The sequence below is a fragment of the Nomascus leucogenys genome, chromosome 19, assembly GCF_006542625.1.
Source record: "Nomascus leucogenys isolate Asia chromosome 19, Asia_NLE_v1, whole genome shotgun sequence".
Classification (NCBI taxonomy): Eukaryota; Metazoa; Chordata; class Mammalia; order Primates; family Hylobatidae; genus Nomascus; species Nomascus leucogenys.
The window spans coordinates 71,054,534-71,078,846 of record NC_044399.1 but is presented as its reverse complement, the minus strand read 5'-3'; the positions used below and the strand labels follow the sequence as shown (position 1 = coordinate 71,078,846).

Below are 24,313 nucleotides of genomic sequence, written 5' to 3'. Positions count from 1 at the left end.
TGAACATAGATGTGAATGGCCAAGTTCGATGGCCCCAAACCTAGCTTTTGGAACCAGGTGTCTGGGTGAGTACTGGCCTGCCATGAACTTGTCTTGTGCCTTGGGGCAAGAATTTAACCTCCCTGAGTTTCAGCTTCTTTGTGTGTAAATGAAGAAAAAAATTAATTACATGCATTGCAACACACACACCTGGCCCGTGTTGGCTTTTATCTTGTTTGATATATGAAGGAACAGGCTCTAAGGAAGTTAACTTACCCCGAGTCATACAGCCAGTTTGTGGCAGAACTAATACCAAAGTCTCCAGATTTAGAACCCAAGACTCTTTCTTCTACCCAAACAACAAAATGAGAAGAACCCATTCCCTCTCCCTTCCTCCACCCAGCTTGTCTCGACAGATATTAAAGTGATCACTGGTTGAGTGTTTACACTCTAGACATAAAATTTAATCCTCGCACAGCTCTAGAAAGTAGAGACCACTGTTATCCCTCTTTTAGAGGGATCCTGAAGGGTTGGCAAGTCTACCCTGCCCCGGTCACACATTTAGGAAGTGCTGGAAGTGAGTGTCAGACTCAACCTAATTCCAGAGCTCTGCTCTTAATTCCTACATATTATCCCCCACAGCAAGAGGATTTGGGGTCTGTTGTACCATAATTCTATTAGGTGAAGAGCATGGTTGGAAGAGAGGATCAATGATAATAATAAATTCCTGAGCCCATGCTATAGACGTTGTATTACTTCTGGTCCTTTGAGGGTTTTGTGCATGCGGTGGCATAGAGCTCTGTTTTTCAATAGATATAAATTAATAAAATCCCAGAACACTTTTAACAAGTGACATTTCAGATTTTGTTTGTCTTGCCTCTTGTGTGCTGTGCCCATATTTTTGCTTAGCTGAGGTTTTCAGAAGTGAGAAGTGTTGGTGACATTGTCAGACAAAGGATTTGCAACTGTTATAGATTCACCATCCACCACATGGCACTCACAGGTGGCATTTATTCACAAACAGACCTCAAGGACTCCAAAATACTGAAGATTTCCCATGGTATCCAGAGATGATGAGGGAACGAGGGTCTGTACCAGCTTGAGCAACAGGCACCCATCAATATGGCTTGTTACTGACACATTAATCTCCATGGCAACAGAAAGATATCCTTTCCTTAATTTTAACCATCCCAACAAATTCAAGAAATGCTAACTCCCTCCAATAAAGAGTTTGTGAACCTAATTGAGGTTGTCCTTTTAAATACCATTTATGACATATGGCAGGCAATGGGAAGTATTTTCTAAATAACTTGTCTTCTTTAAGGATTTTAAGGAATATATGCCAGGGGCTGACAGCCACAACTCACACAAGCCTCAGAGCAAGCTCCCCTCTGCTCCATAATGACTTCACTATGTAATTGGTATGAAGGTAAACACAGAAAAAAAAAAGCTGGCTCAGGCTTTTTAGGTATTAATGAGACTTCAGTGTTTGGGATACAACTCGGTCGATAGCATTCTGCTACTTCCATTTCTGGGCTAGACTAGATACTTTTCAAAGTCTCCACTCACAGCTTTAAGGCTTGTGCCTTCAAGACACACTTACTTTTTAGGGCTGTAGGCCAAATTGAAAGAAGCCAACCTGGCATCTTATAATGTTGACTGTAGGTTTGCATGTAGTAAACAGGGAGATGTTTCACTATTTCTTCTCTGTCCCATTAGCTTTTCTCAGCCCTTGAGGCAATGTATGTACCAGCAGACACCAGAAGTTAGTCAATTTCTTTTCAAAGTCCAGCCAAAGATAAGCATCTTTAAGCCTCTGCCACACCACTGCACTCCAGCCTGAGCAACAGAGCGAGACCCCATCTCTAATACAAATAAACAATAGGTAAAACAGAAATAAGCTTCTACACTTCTTGACTTCTTCCTCCAATACTCTTTTGGAATTGCTTTTGGCAAAGTGTCATTGGGGGCTAATTGCCAAATCTAGAGGATGCTTTTCCTTTCTTAGCTGACTCTCTGGAGTCTTCGACCTGCTGACCCAGTGCCTCAAAAAGTGGCACCCATGACGGCCATGCTCTCCTGGCTTCCTCCAGCTCCTGGGATGTCTCACTCAACCTGAGAGTGTTGGCGCTTCTCAGGGCTCAGGCCCTCCACAGCTTCTACCACCACTGTCTGCAGATGTCTCCCAGCCCTCTTGCTACAGCCAGACCTCTCTCCACCCACGGGCTCCTCATACTTAGCGAGAGAGCTTGCCTCCTTTGCTCTCCCACCCTCACCCTTATTTTATTTTATTATTATTTTTTAAGACAAGAGTCTCACTCTATTGCCCAGGCTGGAGTGCAGTGGCACTATCTCAGCTCACTGCAACCTCTGCCTCCCAGCTTCAAGCGATTCTCTTGCCTCAGCCTCCTGAGTAGCTGAGATCATAGCCACCCGCCACCACGTCCAGCTAATTGTTGTATTTTTAGTAGAGATGGGGTTTCACCATGTTGGCCAGGCTGGTCTCGAACTCCTGACCTCAAGTGATCCACCCACTTCAGCCTCCCAGAGTGCTAGGATTACAGGCGTGAGCTGCCATGCCCAGCCTTCACCCTCATTTTAGAAGCCCTCCTTCTACATTCCCTCTCAGCATTCCACTCGCCGTGCTACTTAAGCCAGAAACCTGGGAGCTACCCTAGATCCCTCCCTGTCCCTCGCCCTGTATAACAAATCAGTCTCCAAACCACTTAGCCCCTAGACATTTCTGGACTCTGTCCTGTCTTCACTATTTCTATATTCATGTCTTAACTCAGTCTCTCTTATGTCTACCTGGATTACTGGGCCTTCTACATTGCCTTCAGGCCTCCAGGTCCAATCTCTCCGAGCCTCCAGCCCTCAGCCCCATCTACACTTGTCTAACAGCACCCCGCTCTTTCAAGCATCGGTTTCTTCCCTCCCATCTTCCTGGAATGTCCTTCCTACCTTTTTCCTTGGCTACTGAATTTCTGCTCATGTTCCATAGCAGGTGCTCACCAATTGGTAATGGCTGTTTCAGACAGGCTCATCATCATCCTTCCTGTCTCAGTTTAGGCGGCTCCTCTTCCAGGAAGTTGTTCCTGATCCCCAAGGCTGTTCTCACAGCTATCATGGTTATTGTCGCTTCGCCTCCCTCCCCACTATGCCTGCTACATGATAGGTGCTCAATAAATGTGGGATATATTATTTTGAAATTTGTACTTTTCTGCGGTCCCAGCTATTCAGGAGGCTGAGGCAGGAGGATCACCTGAGCCTGGGGAGGTCGAGGCTGCAGTGAGCCCTGATCACGCTTCTGAACTCCAGATTGGGTGACAGAGCAAGATTCTGTCAAAAGAGGAAAGGAAAGAAAGAAAGAAAGAAAGAAAGAAAGAAAGAAAGAAAGAAAGAAAGAAAGAAAGAAAGAAAGAAAGAAAGAAGGAAGGAAGGGAAAGAAGAGGAAGGAAGGGAAAGAAAGGAAGGAAGGAAGGAAGGAAGGAAGGAAGGAAGGAAGGGAGGGAGGGAGGGAGGAAGGGAGGGAGGAAAAGAAAAAGAAAGAAAGAAGAAAGAAAAAGAAAAAGAAAGAAAGAAAGAGAAAGAAAGAAAGAAGAAAGAGAGAGAGAAAGAGAGAAAGGAAATTTGTACTTTTTATTTTTTTTTTCTTTTTTTGACACAGAGTTTCACTCTGTCACCCAGGCTGGAGTGCAGTGGCATGATCTCAGCTCACTGCAACCTCTGCCTCCTGGGTTCAAGCGATTCTCTTGCTTCAGCCTAGCGAGTAGCTGGGATTACAGGAGCCGCCACCACGCCTGGCTCATTTTTGTAATTTTAGTAGAAACGGGGTTTCACCGTGTTGTCCAGGCTGGCCTCAAACTCCTGACATCAGGTGATCCACCCACCTCGGCCTCCCAAAGTGCAGGTATGAGCACTTTGCCTGGACAAATTTGTACTTTTTAAAGCCCTGGTACTACTTTTCAATATTTACTCTTAGTTCACAGATGCTTTTTCTCAAAATATTGGAAATTAACTCATTGAAGAAGAAACTGGGTACCATTGAATGGGAACCCACTACATCAGGCACTATACATACCATAACTCATTTTATCTTCACAACATCCTGGCAAGAAGAATGTTCTTCATCTGATTTGCAGACCAAGAAGATGAAGATCAGAGAAGTTAAGTAACTTCCCTGAAGCCTCACAGCCACTTCGTGCAGAGCAGGAATTCAAATCCCACCCTCTCCTTTCACCGCCCCACACTCTGTGCTGTTGCAGGGGCGGTATCCTGGCAAGACGCTGACTCAGGCTTTTTAGGAAATGGTGATTTGGAACTTGACGATGATCTTTCAAAAACTTCAGTCTTAAATTAGGCAGTTACCTGCTGATCTGATACATAGAAACCCCTGCCTAGAGAGGCACCCTTGGGATGTATCTACACTTGCTAAGAGGAAGAAATTTCCCTGACGTGCGTTGGTCAATTGGAAACCCCAAGAATCTCACTAGCCTCCTCTATCCCAGGGCCTGGGATGGCAAAGGGCTACACCAGAAAAGGGCTGTGTGGGTCACAAGGACAGTGTAGGCCTCATGACTCTGAGATAACAGAAGAGAGGCACAGAGAGGCTAAGCAACTTACCCTAGGTCACACAGTAAGAGGAAGAGTGAGCCAGGATTTGAACCCTCGTGTATCTGACATAAAGGCCAGCATCTCATCTATAAAATGGAGCTAGTAATCATACCAGCCTCTTCAGGTTTTTGTAAAGATTTGGTGAGAAAATATACAAGAAGCCACTTTATGAACTGTGGATCACAGCTGAGTGTGACAGGTCATCACTATTGTTGCCCATCAGTCAATTATCTGGGATGGCCTGAGGTTGTGTCATACCTACGTAAGCCACAGAAAAATTGACTCATGAAAGAATCAGGGCTGGGCATGAATGAACGAGAAACTACGTTTAAATGGAGCCCAGACTGCACGGGAACAAAAGTTGGGTTCTGATACCATCAGGTTGATTACCTATGGCAGAAACAGCCCAAGCAAATATGTGACCAAATGCTAACATTACACCTAAATGTCTAAGCCCTTCTGTAATTTTGAACATTAATCTGTTTTCAGGGGATGATCCGGGGAAAAGAATAAATGAAGCCATTACTGTGGTAGTTGGCAAGTGGCCACATGCCATTGACTTGGTGAGAACAAGGACGCAGATTTACTTTTCATGCTCTTAGGAAGATAAGTCTAGGATCTGGGTCCTCTCTGAGGAATCTTTCCTCTCTACTCCCACTGGCTATTAGGAATCTTAGGAGCCAATAAGCTAGGAACTTGACTGTTTATACTTTCCTCTTACTTGTTTCAGTGGATTAAGGTACCTAATTGTTCTATAACGCCCTACGGTTTCTAACTGGCTTTCATTTAACATTGACACCGTTAATGCCACCATGCAAGAATGAACTGTTTACTTGCCTGAGAAATTGCATGTGGGATTTAAAATTTTTCTAATATTCATTTTTTCAACTGATTATCTCTCAGGAGTTTTTTCTGGTGGTGTTTGAGACAGTGACTGATGTTGGCATTTTCCCAGGGTGTGGAAGCCCCCAAGTTTAAAACCCAGCTGACTCTGTGTGCCAGATCTTCACACAAGAAGGACAAGTGATATAAGGGGTTCTTTATAATAATTATAAAATTAACAACTGGGAGGGATAAAAAATCACACCACTAACTTTGGAGAATTAGCTGAGAAAAATTTTATGCAGAGAAAAAAAGACTTGGAAAATTATCTTCTGAATTAAACATACTAGTCTTCTTCAGGTAGCAGCAAATAGAACAACTGATTGTGACTGAGTGGCTTTCTTTCTTTCTTTCTTTCTTTCTTTTTTTTTTTTTTGAGACGGAGTTTTGCTCTTTGTTGCCCAGGCTGGAATGCAGTGGTGTGATCTCGGCTCACTGAAATCTCTGCCTTCTGGGTTCAAGTGATTCTCCTGTCTCAGCCTCCCGAGTAGCTGGGATTACAGGCACCCGCCACCACACCTGGATAATTTTCATATTTTTTTTTTTTTAGTAGAGATGGTGTTTCACCATGTTGGCCAGGCTGGTCTCGAACGCCTGACCTTGGATGATCTGCCCACCGTGGCCTCCCAAAGTGCTGGGATTACAGGCGTGAGCCACCACACCAGGCCTCCAAGTACCTTTCTTATGGACCAAGTTCATTCCCAGTATTTTAGCAGTGGCGTTAGGTAGACTGTATATGATGATTCTCCTAAATAAGATTATTCTCTTTCTGTTAAATATGGTTTTCATTGATTTATGGATGTATCTGGAACTATTATTTTGGCAGGTTTTACATGGCCTCAGAATCGGTTTGGATGCGGGAACTGTGTTTGACGTTTATGTCGAAGTTCTCATCAAAGCCTGGAAAATGTGGAGCCTTTTTGCAAGAGTGGAAATGGTTGCCTTTAAGCCAGATCTTAAACACTGTTGGCTCATTGTGAAAAACACAAGTGCCAGTGATTAACAAAGAATGTTTACCTAATTTACTTCAGATCTGGTCTCAGTTAAAGGTTAGCTCATCCTTATCAGGTGGCCACAGAAACTAGATCCCAGTAGCAGAGTGACCTTTGGAAGCTAGAATTCTAGTCAATGGACTTAAAGTGAGATTGTGGGAGCCAGTTCTTCACTTTATTAAGCAGAGTTGAAAGACTTTCTTCTTTCCAGCTCCCTATTTTCCTTCCTTGGGCTATTTTCTGTAAGTCAGACTTGGTTTGCCTCAATACTACCTATGCCCTGTAAAAATAAATTAACTACATGAGACTGTTGACTGTATGGCCACCAGCCCTGCCCTGGTGTGTGTCCTTTGCAACACCAGTATCTGAGGTGGAGCCCTCCATTCCTTGTGTTTTTCATCCACTCCCCCTTTCCTTCCTCTCCCCCCAACAGAGGACTCTTTGCACAAGAGACCAATGGGTTAGCCAGCAGGTCTAGGAAGCTGCAAGGATAGGTCTTTGTTTTGCCCTGGGGGAGGGAGATACCAGCTTGACTCATGATCAGGTACTTTATTCCTTGTGACAGGGAGCTCAGAATCCAGCATCAGTGTTCCTATTAATTTCTTGTTAGTTTTGTAGCTTTAGGTATCTGCACTTGTCGACAGAAGGCTATAAGGACATTTATTGGAAACCACAAGAATCTCACTAGCCTCCTCTATCCCAGAGCCTGGGATGGCAAAGGGCTACACCAGAAAAGGGCTATGTGGCTCACAAGGACAGTGTAGGCCTCATGACTCTGAGATAACAGAAGAGAGGCACAGAGAGGCTAAGCAACTTACCCTAGGTCACACAGTAAGAGGAAGAGTGAGCCAGGATTTGAACCTTGGTCTATCTGACATAAAGGCCAGCATCCCATCTATAAAATGGAGCTAGTAATCATACCAGCCTCTTCAGGTTTTTGTAAAGATTTGGTGAGAAAATATACGAGAAGTCACTTTATGAACTGTGGATCACAGCTGAGTGTGACAGGTCATCACTATTGTTGTCCACCAGTCAATTATCTGGGATGGCCTGAGGTTGTGTCATACCTACATAAGCCACAGAAAAATTGAGTCATGAAAGAATCAGGGCTGGGCATGAATGAATGAGAAACTATGTTTAAACGGAGCCCAGACTGCACGGGAAACAAAGGTGGGTTCTAATACCATTACTCATTACTGTTACCCAAATATGATCCTGCTCCCCTGGGAGGGGGGTTCTGACCTTGTCACTCCCAACCCTGGCACCCCCAGAGCACGCTAGAGTGATGGTGGAGGGCAAAAATGACAAGACGTGGACTCTCTGGGTTAGGGTGAGTGGCAGGCAATAGAATCCACAGAACAGAGAAGTACCTAGCTTGGGTACTCTGGGAGAAAAACAACCTTCCGGAGATTTTCCCAGCGTGCAAAATCCTGTGCTAGCCGGGAGGATTCCCACTCGTCACTGCCAAATGAACCACGGAAGAGACAGAAACTTTGCTCCTGGGTTTCTTTTAATTATGTGGATTATAGACATGTTCAACTTTGGTTCTATGTTAAGAAAATTCAAGTTTAAATGACTCCCAATTTAAGTGATGGTATTTAAAAATAAATTTTGTATTATCTATGAAGAAAGTTGTGTTTCATTTTGAAAAGATATCTGGCTTCGATGGGTCAGAGGGGTATGGAACAGGGTGGCCTTCATCAGTAGCTACAAAGGCTAATTGCAAATGTCCTTCATGAAACACAGGCTAAGACCAGATTTCATTTGTGAAACACGCTGATACCCAATAAGACCTAGGAATTGCATGAGCAGGTTTACTAACAAAACATTGATTTCTTGAAATCTTAGATGTTTCCGCATTTTGTGTCTACATGTTGAGAAATGGCCTCAACCATAATCAAAATCACATTTCCCTTAAAAGCAGCGTGTTCCAGAACTATGTTGAGAGCCTTCCACACGTTATCTCGCCAATCTAGGCTTTATTAGTCTTATTTACAGATTAGGCAACTGAAGCTCGGGGCAGTTGAGTAACTTGGCTGGGATCACACCACAGGTAGAGCGTGGAACTGATCCACCAGCTGATCTGAATCACATCTCCCTGCAGAGCCTGAGATTTGAATCCACCACTGAGGCTGGCTGCCTCTGAGAGCTGTATTCACAAGGAAGGATTTTGCCCAATGTCTTCACACCCTGCTGGCCACATCCTCTGGCACAGACCTCATAACCCTGCTAAGTTAGCAGAAACTCTGAGGTCTGCCCAGTGAGCTGGGAAGGCCTATTTGGACTCCTCCGAGCCAGAACAGAAGAGCACCCAGAGGCTTCCCAGTGAGCAGAGAGGGGCCTCCCTCCTTGACTGGGGCATGGGAAGGGCTGTGTATTTGCTGAGCACTCTGAGAGGAGACGTTCAGCACTGGGGTAGCATAAATCAGAATTAACAGAATTAAGCCAGTGCTTTTGGCCTCAAAGGGGGTTTCTCCATCCCAGATTGGGAACATCCCTTTCTGATGGCAAAGAGTCTCTGAACCAAGGAGCACCTAGATTGCAAAGCTCCCAGGAATTAGGCCCACACTCTGAATTATCATTGTGCCCTATGACACCATATGTGCAGCTAGACAGCCAGATTCAGGGAACAGCAAGGTTAGGAAGAGTTCCGGACGATATAGTCCATTCCTTACTTTCCAGGTGGCCCTAAGGAAGGAGAGACACTTTCCTGGTAGTGCTGGAACTAGAAGCTAGGTCTCCTGAGCCCCACACCATCAGGTGCCCAAAAGCATCAGGGAACCAAATGTTAGCAGAGTGTAGCAGCAGCTTCGCACATGGTGCTGAGATGGTAAGCCTCATCCTTGGAAGGTGTTCCTTCAGTGTTAGCGGAATAAGGAACGAATGAGCAGTTTCCCACAGCAAAGGTCTTCCTTTGACAGTTGCCCACATAGATCTCTGACCTGCTGCAGCTCAGCGGAAGGCAACCTCCCACAAGTAGAGCTCTTTTTGGAAAAGAAACAGTAAGTATATAAAACAGTCTTGCTGAAAACTTGTAAAGAGGTACGTAACCATTAAAATAATTATAAAGACAATTTAGCAACATGAACAAAGGCTTGCAATAATTAGCAGTGAAGGAAAAAAATAATCCTGAAATTGAGTTTATGCCATGAGTACAATTGTGCAGAAATTATGTTGGTATAGGGTGGGACTGCTCACAATGGCTCACATTCATTAAACACTCACTGCCCCATGATACAGGCTCAGTACGAAGCCCTTTACGGAGGTGATCTCATTCAACGCCCCCATAGCCCTGTGAGTAGGGATGATTGGAGGTCCTATACGCAGATGGCAGACTCCAGAACCTACAGTCTTAACCATTGACTTGAACCCATGGCATGAATGGAATTTTTTTTTTCTTTATGTTATTTGAGTATTTCAGAGTAAAAAAAACACATTATTTTCTAGAGAAAAGAAATTTTGCGAGCCAAGAGAAAGGTTAGCATCCCATCTCATGAGCAAGAGGGGCATGGTCTACATACGTGATCCAGCCCAACTACTTTATTGAATTGAATCTGAACTGAAATGTCTTGAAACCCTGTCCTGGGGCCCCAAGTCCTGTGATATTATAAGAGTGGCCTGTGCTAAAATATGGAGTTGAATTGTTAGGCAAACACCACGCCAGCATAAGAAAAGAAACTTGCCCCAAAATCAGCCCCCTGAGCAGGCTTGGAATGCCAGCCAAGAGGTTGCAGCAGGCTGGCTAGAGGCCCTGCCAGCCTGAAATGAGAGGTCTGTACTACTCTAACTACTGTTTATGATGTGGTTTAATGAGAATTGGAACTAGCCTTACTATTAGCAGACAGCATCAGGGCGGAGGCCCCCGGCCCAGACCCCATGGTCTTCCCCATCCCGAAGTGGGATGGATTTCCTCATCTGCATACACAGCACTTCATCGATATAAATGGTGTTCTCTTTGACCTGGATCTCCTCCTGCAGGGCAAGCTGTCTGCGATGCAGCCCTCTCAGCTCTGCCTGAGCTTGGGCTAAAGTTTCCTTTAATCTAGGAGAAAGGGAAGAACAGAAGAGAATAATTTCTCTCTATGCATTGCTTTTTCAAGGGAAAGAATGTTCCCCAGTGTTCAGTGCAGGAGCCAAATTGATATGTGCTCTTCCCCTTCCTCTCTCCTCACGAAGACAGAGATCTCACTAATTTTAGAATAAAATGCATACTGAAAAGGCCATAAAAAAAAAAAAAAAGACAGAGATTTCAATTTGGTGGCCACAGGCCAGATTCATGACGTAGACACCTTATGAAATGCTGATGTTTAAAACTGCAGATTTGACCTAAACATCTGGATTTGGGCTTCTTGAGAATCATTCAATATTGGGATCCATTTTCTCCAAGGCAACCATTTTGGCGGGAGGTGGTGGAGGCTGCCCTCTAGGGGGCATTCCTCAAGCGTTACAGAGCAGGCCGGCTTCATTGACCCTGCTGGTCACTATCTAGCCTCTGCTTGAAATCCAGGTTGGGATTGAGACCCGAAGGGCCTCTGCCCACTGGCTGCTAGCCTACCTTGCAACGTTGTGGGTGATCTCTTGAACCTCCTTCATTAGCCTATACTGTGCGACATCACGACACAGCTCCACGTTCGGCCGGTGTGTCCTGGTCTCCAAGCGCGTATGAGCCACCTTGGCTGGCCCTTCTTGGTCAAGGATGGCTTTTTCAAGAGCTTCAATATTTTTCTCCTGGGAAGCAATCTCTTCCATGACCTTACAAAAAGGATTAGAGTAGGTGAGGCCAAGCTCTGCTCCTCAAAACTCAACAGCTGACAGCAGATGGGTTGTAATTTTCGGAAGAGGGAACCTCAGATTTCTTCTTCAGCAGCATGCTAGAGTGAGTCTGATCTCTCTTCCCTAAAGCAGTGATTGCTGGTGGGCAAGGTCACAAAAGACTTAGAACCTTATGGACTCAAGGGACAGGACGGGCCATTGTCACCTCATCTACCCACAGGAGAATGCCCTCAGCAAAGGCCTGGCCAGCATGGGGATCTCACTACTGCTCAAAGCCGCTTGCTCACCTTGGTACAGGGTACCTTTGTATCATGAGCAGAAAGCTGCCCTATTTCCTCACCACTCCTACCCTGCTAGCACCAGCTCTGTCCTCTGGAAGCATGGGGAAAGAAGGAGCAGTTAGGTCTGAGTTTGGTTGTTATTTTTGTGAGTGACTTTATGCACAGAAAAAGACTACTTTTAGGCCAGATGCGGTGGCTCACACCTATACTCCCAGCACTTTGGGAGGCCGAGGCAGGCAGATCATGAGGTCAGGAGATCGAAACCAGCCTGCCAACACGGTGAAACCCCAACTCTACTAAAAATACAAAAATTAGCCGGCGTGGTGGCACACACCTGTAATCCCAGCTACTCAGGAGGCTGAGGCAGGAGAATTACTTGAACCCGGGAGACGGAAGTTGCAGTGAGCCAAGATCGCGCCACTGCACTCTAGCCTGGGGGACAGAGTGAGACTCCATCTCAGAAAAAAAAGAAAAGAAAAAGACTACTTTTAAGTTACTTGGTTTTAACAAAATTAATATTTAACTGGTTTAAAATGTATTTCTTCATTAAGCATTTTTTTAAACTTGTACATCTACTTTTGCAATATACACAAAAGTAGATAGACTAAGGAACCTTGCACACTCATCATCAGTTTCAGCAATGAGCAGTGTGTGGCCAGTCTTGCTCCATCTATACTCCTGTCCATCAGCTTAGTTATTTTAAAACTGATCCCAGATATTATGTCCTTTTAGTTAAATATTTCACTTAAATATTTGAGTGTGTATTTCTAAGCATAAGATTCTTTTTTTTCTTTTGACATAACCACAATACCTTTATCACACCAAAAAAAAGACAAAAGACTTATTCTTTAATATTATAATAATATTTAGTGATCAAATTTCACCAATTGTTCCATATATTTTGGTAGAGTTGGTTTGTCCAAATTACATCCCAATGAGGTCCAGAAATTGCACTTGGCTTTCTTAAGCTTCTTTTTAAACACTTCTTAAAGTTTTCATAAGTCCAGTTCACAGATATGCTACTTTTAAATTTAGCAGATATTAGCAATTACTTTAAGCTGATTTCGACTGATAATTGCTCCCACTTCAAACTTACTTAAAGTCCTTTGAATATTTATTTAAAGCAGCATTTATAAATTTGATATATAACTTTTTAAAATATTTGAATTATCTTAACAAATAAGACCTTCTGGAGTTCTTAAATAGATTTGTCAATCTAATAAATTAGTAAAAAAAAAAAGATGTTTTAAATTTTCTTAAATATTCTAATGCTATCTTCAAATTTAAAGTTTCAACCAAAATCATAAGGCTAAAACAATTATTTAATTATATATTTTAAAGAAATTTTTAAAAAACAGGCCAAATCTCTTTTTTTTTTCACCTTTCATTGCTATTCTTTTTTATTATTATACTTTAGGTTTTAGGGTACATGTGCACAATGTGCAGGTTTGTTCCATATGTATCCATGTGCCATGTTGGTGTGCTGCACCCATTAACTCGTCATTTAGCATTAGGTGTATCTCCTAATGCTGTCCCTCCCCCCTACCCCCACCACACAACAGTCCCCGGAGTGTGATGTTCCCCTTCCTGTGTCCATGTGTTCTCATAGTTCAATTCCCACCTATGAGTGAGAACATGCGGTGTTTGGTTTTTTGTCCTTGCGATAGTTTACTAAGAATGATGTTTTCCAGTTTCATCCATGTCCCTACAAAGGACATGAACTCATCATTTTTTATGGCTGCATAGTATTCCATGGTGTATATGTGCCACATTTTCTTAATCCAATCTATCGTTGTTGGACATTTGGGTTGGTTCCAACTCTTTGCTATTGTGAATAGTGCCGCAATAAACATACGTGTGCATGTGTCTTTATAGCAGCATGATTTATAGTCCTTTGGGTATATACCCAGTAATGGGATGGCTGAGTCAAATGGATTTCTAGTTCTAGATCCCTGAGGAATCGCCACACTGACTTCCACAATGGTTGAACTAGTTTACAGTCCCACCAACAGTGTAAAAGTGTTCCTATTTCTCCACATCCTCTCCAGCACCTGTTGTTTCCTGACTTTTTAATGATGGCCGTTCTAACTGGTGTGAGATGGTATCTCACTGTGGTTTTGATTTGCATTTCTCTGATGGCCAGTGATGATGAGCATTTTTTCATGTGTTTGGCTGCATAAATGTCTTCTTTGGAGAAGTGTCTGTTCATGTCCTTTGCCCACTTTTTGATGGGGTTGTTTGTTTTTTTCTTGTAAATTTGTTTGAGTTCATTGTAGATTCTGGATATTAGCCCTTTGTCAGATGAGTAGGTTGCAAAAATTTTCTCCCATTCTGCAGGTTGCCTGTTCACTCTGATGGTAGTTTTTTTTGCTGTGCAGAAGCTCTTTAGTTTAATTAGATCCCATTTGTCAATTTTGGCTTTTGTTGCCATTGCTTTTGGTGTTTTAGACATGAAGTCCTTGCCCACGCCTATGTCCTGAATGGTATTGCCTAGGTTTTCTTGTAGGATTTTAATGGTTTTAGGTCTAACATTTAAGTCTTTAATCCATCTTGAATTAATTTTTGTATAAGGTGTAAGGAAGGGATCCAGTTTCAGCTTTCTACATATGGCTAGCCAGTTTTCCCAGCACCATTTATTAAATAGGGAATCCTTTCCCCATTTCTTGTTTTTGTCAGGTTTGTCAAAGATCAGATAGTTGTAGATATGCGGCATCATTTCTGAGGGCTCTGTTCTGTTCCATTGATCTATGTCTCTGTTGTGGTACCAGTACCATGCTGTTTTGGTTACTGTAGCCTTGTAGTATAGTTTGAAGTCAGGTAGCGTGATGCCTCCAGCTTTGTTATTTGGCTTAGGATTGACTTGGCGATGTGGGCTCTTTTTTGGTTCCATATGAACTTTAAAGTAGTTTTTTGCAATTCTGTGAAGAAAGTCATTGGTAGCTTGATGGGGATGGCATTGAATCTATAAATTACCTTGGGCAGTATGGCCATTTTCACGATATTGATTCTTCCAACCCATGAGCATGGAATATTCTTCCATTTGTTTGTATCCTCTTTTATTTCATTGAGCAGTGGTTTGTAGTTCTCCTTGAAGAGGTCCTTCACATCCCTTGTAAGTTGGATTCCTAGGTATTTTATTCTCTTTGAAGCAATTGTGAATGGGAGTTCACTCATGATTTGGCTCTCTGTTTGTCTGTGATCGGTGTACAAGAATGCTTGTGATTTTTGTACATTGATTTTGTATCCTGAGACTTTGCCGAAGTTGCTAATCAGCCTAAGGAGATTTTGGGCTGAGACGATGGGGTTTTCTAGATATACAATCATGTCATCTGCAAACAGGGACAATTTGACTTCCTCTTTTCCTAATTGAATACACTTTATTTCCTTCTCCTGCCTGATTGCTCTGGCCAGAACTTCCAGCACTATGTTGAATAGGAGTGGTGAGAGAGGGCATCCCTGTCTTGTGCCAGTTTTCAAAGGGAATGCTTCCAGTTTTTGCCCATTCAGTATGATATTGCCTGTGGGTTTGTCATAGATAGCTCTTATTATTTTGAGACACATCCCATCAATACCTAATTTATTGAGAGTTTTTAGCATGAAGTGTTGTTGAATTTTGTCAAAGGCCTTTTCTGCATCTATTGAGATAATCATGTGGTTTTTGTCTTTGGTTCTGTTTATATGCTGGATTACGTTTATTGTTTTGCGTATGTTGAACCAGCCCTGCATCCCAGGGATGAAGCCCACTTGATCATGGTGTATAAGCTTTTTGATGTGCTGCTGGATTTGGTTTGCCAGTATTTTATTGAGGATTTTTGCATCAATGTTCATCAAGGATATTGGTCTGAAATTCTCTTTTTTGGTTATGTCTCTGCCAGGCTTTGGTATCAGGACGATGCTGGCTTCATAAAATGTGTTAGGGAGGATTCCCTCTTTTTCTATCAATTGGAATAGTTTCAGAAGGAATGGTACCAGTTCCTCCTTGTACCTCTGGTAGAATTCAGCTGTGAATCCATCAGGTCCTGGACTCTTTTTTGTTGGTAAGCTATTGATTATTGCCACAATTTCAGAACCCATTATTGGTCTATTCAGAGATTCAACTTCTTCCTGGTTTAGTCTTGGGAGGGTGTATTTGTCGAGGAATTTATCCATTTCTTCTAGATTTTCTAGTTTATTTCCATAGAGGTGTTTGTAGTATTCTCTGATGGTAGATTGTATTTCTGTGGGATCGGTGGTGATATCCCCTTTTTCATTTTTTATTGCATCTATTTGATTCTTCTCTCTTTTCTTCTTGCTAGCGGTCTATCAATTTTGTTGATCTTTTCAAAAAACCAGCTCCTGGATTCATTAATTTTTTGAAGGGTTTTTTGTGTCTCTATTTCCTTCAGTTCTGCTCTGATTTTAGTTATTTCTAGCCTTCTGCTAGCTTTTGAATGTGTTTGCTCTTGCTTTTCTAGTTCTTTTAATTGTGATGTTAGGGTGTCAATTTTGGATCTTTCCTGCTTTCTCTTGTGGGCATTTAGTGCTATAAATTTCCCTCTACACACTGCTTTGAATGTGTCCCAGAGATTCTGGTATGTTATGTCTTTGTTCTCATTGGTTTCAAAGAACATCTTTATTTCTGCCTTCATTTCATTATGTACCCAATAGTCATTCAGGAGCAGGTTGTTCAGTTTCCATGTAGTTGAGCGGTTTTGAGTGAGTTTCTTAATCCTGAGTTCTAGTTTGATTGCACTGTGGTCTGAGAGACAGTTTGTTATAATTTCTGTTCTTTTACATTTGCTGAGGAGAGCTTTACTTCCAACTATGTGGTCAATTTTGGAATAGGTGTGGTGTGGTGCTGAAAAAAATGTATATTCTGTTGATTTGGGGTGGAAAGTTCTGTAGGTGTCTATTAGCTCCACTTTGTGCAGAGCTGAGTTCAATTCCTGGATATCCTTGTTAACTTTCTGTGTCGTTGATCTGTCTAATGTTGACAGTGGGGTGTTAAAATCTCCCATTATTATTGTGTGGGAGTTTAAGTCCCTTTGTAGGTCACTCAGGACTTGCTTTATGAATCTGGGTGCTTCTGTGTTGGGTGCATAAGTATTTAGGATAGTTAGCTCTTCTCGTTGAATTGATCCCTTTACCATTATGTAATGGCCTTCTTTGTCTCTTTTGATCTTTGTTGGTTTAAAATCTATTTTATCAGAGACTAGGATTGCAACCCCTGCCTTTTTTTGTTTTCCATTTGCTTGATAGATCTTCCTCCATCCCTTTATTTTGAGTCTATGTGTGTCTCTGCACATGAGATGGGTTTCCTGGATACAGCACACTGATGGGTCCTGACTCCTTATCCAGTTTGCCAGTCTGTGTCTTTTAATTGGAGCATTTAGCCCATTTACATTTAACGTTAATATTGTTATGTGTGAATCTGATCCTGTCATTATGATGTTAGTTGGTTATTTTGCTCGTTAGTTGATGCAGTTTCTTCCTAGCCTTGATGGTCTTTACAATTTGGCATGTTTTTGCAGGTGCTGGTACCGGTTGTTCCTTTCCATGTTTAGTGCTTCCTTCAGGAGCTCTTTTAGGGCAGGCCTGGTGGTGACAAAATCACTCGGCATTTGCTTGTCTGTAAAGTATTTTATTTCTCCTTCACTTATGAAGCTTAGTTTGGCTGGATATGAAATTCTGGGTTGAAAATTCTTTTTTTTAAGAATGTTGAACATCGGCCCCCACTCTCTTCTGGCTTGTAGAGTTTCTGCCAAGAGATCAGCTGTTAGTCTGATGGGCTTCCCTTTGTGGGTAACCCAACCTTTCTCTCTGGCTGCCCTTAACATTTTTTCCTTCATTTCAACTTTGGTGAATCTGACAATTATGTGTCTTGGAATTGCTCTTCTCGAGGAGTATCTTTGTGGTGTTCTCTGTATTTCCTGAATCTGAATGTTGGCCTGCCTTGCTAGATTGGGGAAGTTCTCCTGGATAATATCTCACAGAGTGTTTTCCACCTTGGTTCCATTCTCCCCGTCATTTTCAGGTACACCAATCAGACGTAGGTTTGGTCTTTTCACATAGTCCCAAATTTCTTGGAGGCTTTGTTCATTTCTTTTTATTCTTTTTTCTCTAAACTTCTCGCTTCATTTCATTCATTTCATTTTCCATCAGCGATACCCTTTCTTCCAGTTGATTGCATCTGCTACCGAGGCTTCTGCAATCTTCATGTAGTTCTCGATACTTGGCTTTCAGCTCCATCAGCTCCTTTAAGCACTTCTCTCCATTGGTTATTCTAGTTATCCATTCTTCTAATTTTTTTTCAAAGTTTTTAACTTCTTTGCTATTGTTTTGAATTTCCTCCCATAGCTCGGAGTAGTTTGATCGCCTGAAGCCTTCTTCTCTCAACTCGTCAAAGTTATCCTCCATCCAGCTTTGTTCCGTTGCTGGTGAGGAACTGCGTTCCTTTGGAGGAGGAGAGGTGCTCTGCTTTTAAGAGTTTCCAGTTTTTCTGCTCTGTTTTTTCCCCATCTTTGTGGTTTTATCTACTTTTGGTCTTTGATGATGGTGATGTACAGATGGGTTTTTGGTGTGGATGTCCTTTCTGTTTGTTAGTTTTTCTTCTACCAGACAGGACCCTCAGCTGCAGGTCTGTTGGAGTTTGCTAGAGGTCCACTCCAGACCCTGTTTGGCTGGGTGTCAGCAGCGGTGGCTGCAGAACAGCGGATTTTCGTGAGACCACAAATTCAGCTGTCTGATAGTTCCTCTGGAAGTTTTGTCTCAGAGGAGTACCCGGCCAAGTGAGGTGTCAGTCTGTCCCTACTGGGGGATGCCTCCCAGTTAGGCTGCTCAGGGGTGAGGGACCCACTTTAGGAGGCAGTCTGTCCATTCTCAGATCTCCAGCTGCGTGCTGGGAGAACCACTACTCTCTTCAAAGCTGTCAGTCAGACAGGGACATTTAAGTCTGCAGAGGTTCCTGCTGAGTTTTTGTTTGTCTGTGCCCTGCCCCCAGAGGTGGAGCCTACAGAGGCAGGCAGGCCTCCTTGAGCTGTGGTGGGCTCCACACAGTTCGAGCTTCCTGGCTGCTTTGTTTACCTAAGCAAGCCTGGGCAATGGCGGGCGCCCCTCCCCCAGCCTCACTGCCGCCTTGCAGTTTGATCTCAGACTGCTGTGCTAGCAATTAGCGAGACTCCGTGGGCATAGGACCCTCCGATCCAGGTGCGGGACACAATCTCCTAGTGTGCCGTTTTCCAGGCCCGTTGGAAAAGCGCAGTATTAGGGTGGGACTGACCCGATTTTCCAGGTGCTGCCTGTTACCCCTTTCTTTGACTAGGAAAGGGAACTCCCTGACCCCTTGCACTTCCCGAGTGAGGCAATGCCTCACCCTGCTTCGGCTCGTGCACAGTGCACTTCACCAACTTTCCTGCACCCACTGTTTGGCACTCCCTAGTGAGATGAAACCGGTACCTCAAACAGAAATGCAGAAATCACCCGTCTTCTGTGTCGCTCAGGCTGGGAGCTGTAGACCGGAGCTGTTCCTATTCGGCCATCTTGGCTCCACCCGCCAAATCTCTTAAATTTTACAAATACCTTAACCATCCAAAATACATGGATAACAATACACTTATAATAAAACTACTACTGCTATGAGTGAGATCAAGAATCAGCAAACTATGGCCTACAAACTAAATCCAGTCTGTAACCTGTTTTTGTACAGACTGTGAAACAAGAATTTTTTTTTTAAGTAATAGTCTTCAATTTTTTTAGAGCCGTTTTAGGTTTAAAGGAAAATTGAGCAGAAAGTAAAGTTCCCATATGCTTTCTCCCCCTACCCAGGTTTTCCTAATTATTAGCATCTTCCATTAGTGTTGTACATTTGTTATTAATACAATTGGTGAGCCAATATTGATATATTATTATTAACTAAAGTCCACAGTTTACATTAGAGTTCACTGTTTGTGTTGTACATTCTGTGGGTTTTGTTTGTTTGTTTTGTTTTTGAGATGGAGTCTCACACTGTCGCCCAGGCTGGATAGCAATGACATAATCTCAGCTCACTGCAACCTCTGCCTCCTGGGTTCAAGCAATTATCCTGCCTCAGCCTCCCAAATAGCTGGGATTACAGGCATGCGCCACCACAGCCAGCTAATTTTTGTGTTTTCAGTAGAGACAGGGTTTCACCATGTTGGCTGGGCTGGTCTTGAATCTCTGACCCCAGGTGATCCACCCGCCTCAGCCTCCCAAAATGCTGGGATTACAGGTGTGAGCCATCGCGCCTGGCCGTGACATCTTATTTTATTGTTTTATTACCAGTGTGTCTTTGTTTCTGCTCCTTAGCCTCTTCTCTTCCTCTCTTCTCTTCTCAGTGCTCTCCCCTCCTCACCCCTCTCCTATCTCAGATCCATCTTTCAAGGCTTATACTAAGTTCTTATTCCACTAGGAAGTCTCTGGATTATTCTTTGGCTATCATCATCATCATCTCAATCAACTAATTTTTATTATTTATATGTATGATATATGTTGATCATATATGCAAATTCTGTGTGTGTGTGTGTGTGTGTGAAGTGTATACTTGCCAGGTGCTGTTCTAAATATTTTATATGAGTTGTCTAACTTAACTCTGGCTGAGGAAGACTATTGTTTCTCCCCATTTTATCAAGGAGGAAACTAAGGAACAGGGGGCTTCAGGGTCTCCCTAAGGTCACACAGCTAGTGTTGAAACCACGATTCAAACCCAAGATATCTGGCTCTGATGTCTACCCATTTCCACTAGGCTCGTCTACCTCTCCATTTGCTGAATATTGCAGTTTCACCCTCGATGATACTGTGGTTTCTCCTGCACATCACAGAAATAAATCTTGTCCACAACTGGACTCTGAGCTCTGGGAGGGAGTATTCAGGATGTGGCAGCAGGGCAGGGATTCAGGGGCTGAGAAGGCCTGGGCTCCACTCCCACCCTGCCGCCCTGGGGCCCTTCCCCTCTCTGTTTCAGCTTCACCAGCAGTAAAGTATAGGGTGGGCTGACAGTGGCCTGCTGAAATGGGTAGCTTGAAATCCATGAATGTGGGAGTACTTGTACTACAGGCATCAACAAATTCCACAGGAAGGACCCTAATCTGTAGAATTTGCCGGTATCTGTAGTACAAATGCTCCCACTTTGTATTTGCAGTACAAATACTAACCCCCTCTGATATGGTTTGGCTCTGTGTCCCCACCCAAATCTCATCTTGCATTGTAATCCCCACATGTTGAGGGAGGAATCTGGTGGGAGGTAATTGGGTCATGGGGGCAGCTTCCCCCATGCTGTTCTCATGATAGTGAGGGAGTTCTCAGGAGATCCGATGGTTTTAAAAGTGGCAGTTTCCCCTGCACTCTTTCTGTCTCCTGCCGCCTTGCGAAGAAGGTGCTGGCTTCTCCTTCACCTTCTGCCATGACTGTAAGTTTCCTGAGGTCTCCCCAGCCATGTGGAACTGTGAGTCAATTAAACCTCTTTCCTTTATAAATTACCCAGTCTTGGGTAGCTCTTTACGGTGGTGTGAAAGTGGACTAAAACACCCTCTGAGAGCCAGTTTACCAGCACAACACTGGATAACCAGGAGAAACGACCAGCTAGAGTCCTAAAGCTCCAACCAGGTTTGGAAAAACTGGCTACATCGACTCCTGTAACTTCAGAGTCCTAAAGGACACGTGAGAGCATGTAGTCCATTTCCGTATTTCACATACGGAGAAATGGCAACTGGAGTGGGAAGACAGCCAGGCACAAAGCTGCAGCCAGCCCCTAAGCATCCTGTCTCTTGCCTCAGGGCTCTGTCATCTGCATTTCTGTTCTCTGCAGTAGTGAGTGACAATGAAGACCCAGAGTGGGGCAAAGTCCCACTCCAGTCCCCAAAAATGCAAAGCCTGCTGCTAAGCTGGAGAGATATGAGTGACACTTGCCCACAAGTTAACCCAATATCCCAAGCCCAGAAGTCTAGCGGTCTGGCCCAGGGGGCATTCTTGTTTTCCATGGTGAAAGCTCCTGAATCTGCTCTTCTTCCATGCTCCCTCAAGGGACCTCACCTTGGCCAGATGAACAGCCAGCTTGTCCCTGGCATCCTTGGTATCCTTCAGCCCATTCTTGAATGCCGTGTCCACCACATCACACTGCTTGCGCAGATCATTGGCTGTCTGGGACAGGATTCGATCCACCAGGGCTTTCAGCATCAGGGAGTTGTTCCGCTGCTTGTCAGCCTTCTCCACATTGGTGCTGGAGAAGTCCAACCAGTCTTCCAGACTCACGGAGCTGAAACAGATCCCACGCTTTCATTCACAGCATATTTGGGGTGGGGAAGGGGGTTGAGAGAGAGGGATGAGCTACACCTTCCTCTCATCAGAAGCACCTAGAATGATACCCTGTCTCTAGGCAGAGCAAATAGTGGTCTGGCAGTATCAATAGCTGTCACTTTGGGCAACCTCCCTACTCTGGCATTGGGCTGGCAGCTTACAGACATTATCTCATTTAATCCTCATGACGGCCAAGTGAGCTAACTTTTCTAATCCCCATTTTACAGATGAGGGAAACTGAGCTCAGAAAAATGAAGTAACTTGGGTGAGAATGCTCAGCTAGAGATAATTTGAACATCAAAATAAATACTAATGTAATAGATTACACTGAATAAAATAGAAACCATCCATCTATACAGATTTAAATAAACAAGTGAATAAATTACTCATTTGAAGAGGAACTATCTTCTGGAATGACACTGATGAACTTCAAAATAATGTTAATTGGAAGAAACCAGACACACACACACACACACACACACACACACACACACACATATCTAGTTTATAATGCTGTTTAATGAAAAGCAGGCAAAACCACCCTATTACAAGTCAGGAAAGTTATTACCTTCAGGATGGAGGGAGGGACTATTGATTGGAAGAGGACAGGATGATAGGGATGGTGATAATGTTTTCTTTCTGGACCTGGTGGTGATATGAGGCTTGTTCAGTTTGTGATTAGAGGCAGCCTCTGAGATGGCCCTTAGTGATCCCCCCTCCTGGTGTTCATGCCTTTGTGTAGTCCCCTCGCCTTGAGTATGGGATGAATTTATTGACTTGCTTCTGACAAATAGAAGGATGTCACTTCTGGGATTAGGATATAAAAAAGACTGTGGCTTCTGTCATCGGCTCTCTCTCTCTCTCTCTCTCTCTCGGATCACTCATTATGGGAGAAAGCAGTTGCCATGTCATGGGACACCCCATGGTGAAATTCACAAGGCAAGGAACCAAGGCCCACCATCACCCACAATCAGCTTGGAATTGGACCCCACCCAGGTCAAGCCTTCAGATGGATTGCAACCCTGGCACCTGGCTTGACTACAACCTCAGAAGACATCGAGCCCGGGGCATCCTGTTGAACAGGGCCTGGCTTCCCCACCCAAGGAACCATGAGATAATACATGTTTATAGTCTTAAGCTGCAAAGTTTTGGGATAATTTATTATATAGCAAAAGCTAACTCACACAATGAAAATGCTACGAACTTCTGCGCTTTTCTATATGTATGTTTCATTCCAAACAGAAGGTTTTAAAAATTAGAGTGAGTTAGGCTGTGATATAATGTTAACTGAAAAATGCAAATTAGATGTCACAGAAAAGGTACATAGTATCATCTCATTTTTATAAACTAAACAAAGTTTACCATACGTGTGTGAGTGCATATGTACATATGTTTGTATGAACATGCAGCTAACACCAGTTATCTCAGTGGATGTAAAAATGGAAAGGGGAGGCTGGGCGCAGTGGCTCACGCCTGTAATCCCAGCACTTTGGGAGGCTGAGGCGGGCAGATCATGAGGTCAGGAGATCAAGACCATCCTGGCTAACACGGTGAAACCCCGTCTCTACTAAAAATACAAAAAATTAGCCGGGCATGGTGGTGGGCACCTGTAATCCCAGCTACTCAGGAGGCTGAGGCAGGAGAATGGCGTGAACCCAGTAGGCAGAGCTTGCAGTGAGCCGAGTTCGTGCCACTGCACTCCAGCTTGGGCAACAGAGCCAGACTCCATCTCAAAAAAAAAAAAAGAAAAAAAGGAAAGGAGAAAAATTAACTTGCTCTTCATACATTTTTAGATTCTTTTACTTGTTAAAAACATGTATAGATAAAGGAATAAATTGTTTTATTCTTTCACGGTTTAAAGGTTTTATGTCAGACTTTCTTAGTTAGTGGGCCTAACCTGGAGGATCAGCAGCCTCTGGGCCCGATGCGAAGGTCACCATTCAACACTGTCTTTGCCCCAACCCACCACTTCCAAGCTCTCAGCCAGCTGCAAGGACGAGCCGCTAGGTCTTGCCTGTCTGAGAAGCACTAGGACATCACCAGCAAGGAGGAAGACGGTCAGGCCCACTCACTTTGGCTCAATCCTCACGGCATTCTCGGAGTATCTGATGTTTGGTGAGTTGTTGTTGAGCGAGAAGCAGATATCATCTATGGTCAGGGCCACAAACTTGTCCTTCAAATCCTTCTCAAGATTGTACTTGGCAGAGCGGTTCATCCTGAAGGGAGAAAGCAAACTGGGTTTCTGCCTCTGGAGTGCCCAGGTGGCACCCACAGGTCCTCGGGGAGGTCCTGGAAAGTGAAGCTGCAGCTAGGTCTGGTGCAGGATGATGGTGCTGACCCCCCCCCACCCATCACCCCAGCACTCATCCGTATACCATTTGATGCCCGGTGACAAATCAACGTAACCAAACATGGACTTGGAGATTCTCCCTTCTACTGTGACATTTTCCAATGTCACCATCGCAGCCTACTATATGTGACGGGTCAGCCTCACCAGTGGGT

General features: G+C 43.8%; 1 protein-coding gene across 1 annotated transcript in view; it reads right to left on the bottom strand.

The window, feature by feature from the left end:
* Positions 1 to 8,280: 8,280 nt before the first annotated feature.
* The window catches only part of TEKT1 (tektin 1), a 31,880-nt gene continuing 15,847 nt past the window's right edge, over positions 8,281 to 24,313 (bottom strand). The window contains exons 5-8 of the mRNA XM_003274593.4: positions 23,884 to 24,027; positions 21,548 to 21,770; positions 11,023 to 11,219; positions 8,281 to 10,509 (exon numbers count right to left, since the gene is read on the bottom strand). Coding sequence (XP_003274641.1) covers positions 10,302 to 10,509; positions 11,023 to 11,219; positions 21,548 to 21,770; positions 23,884 to 24,027 — 772 coding nt within the window. The 3' untranslated portion in view covers positions 8,281 to 10,301. The remainder of the gene's footprint in view (positions 10,510 to 11,022; positions 11,220 to 21,547; positions 21,771 to 23,883; positions 24,028 to 24,313) is intronic.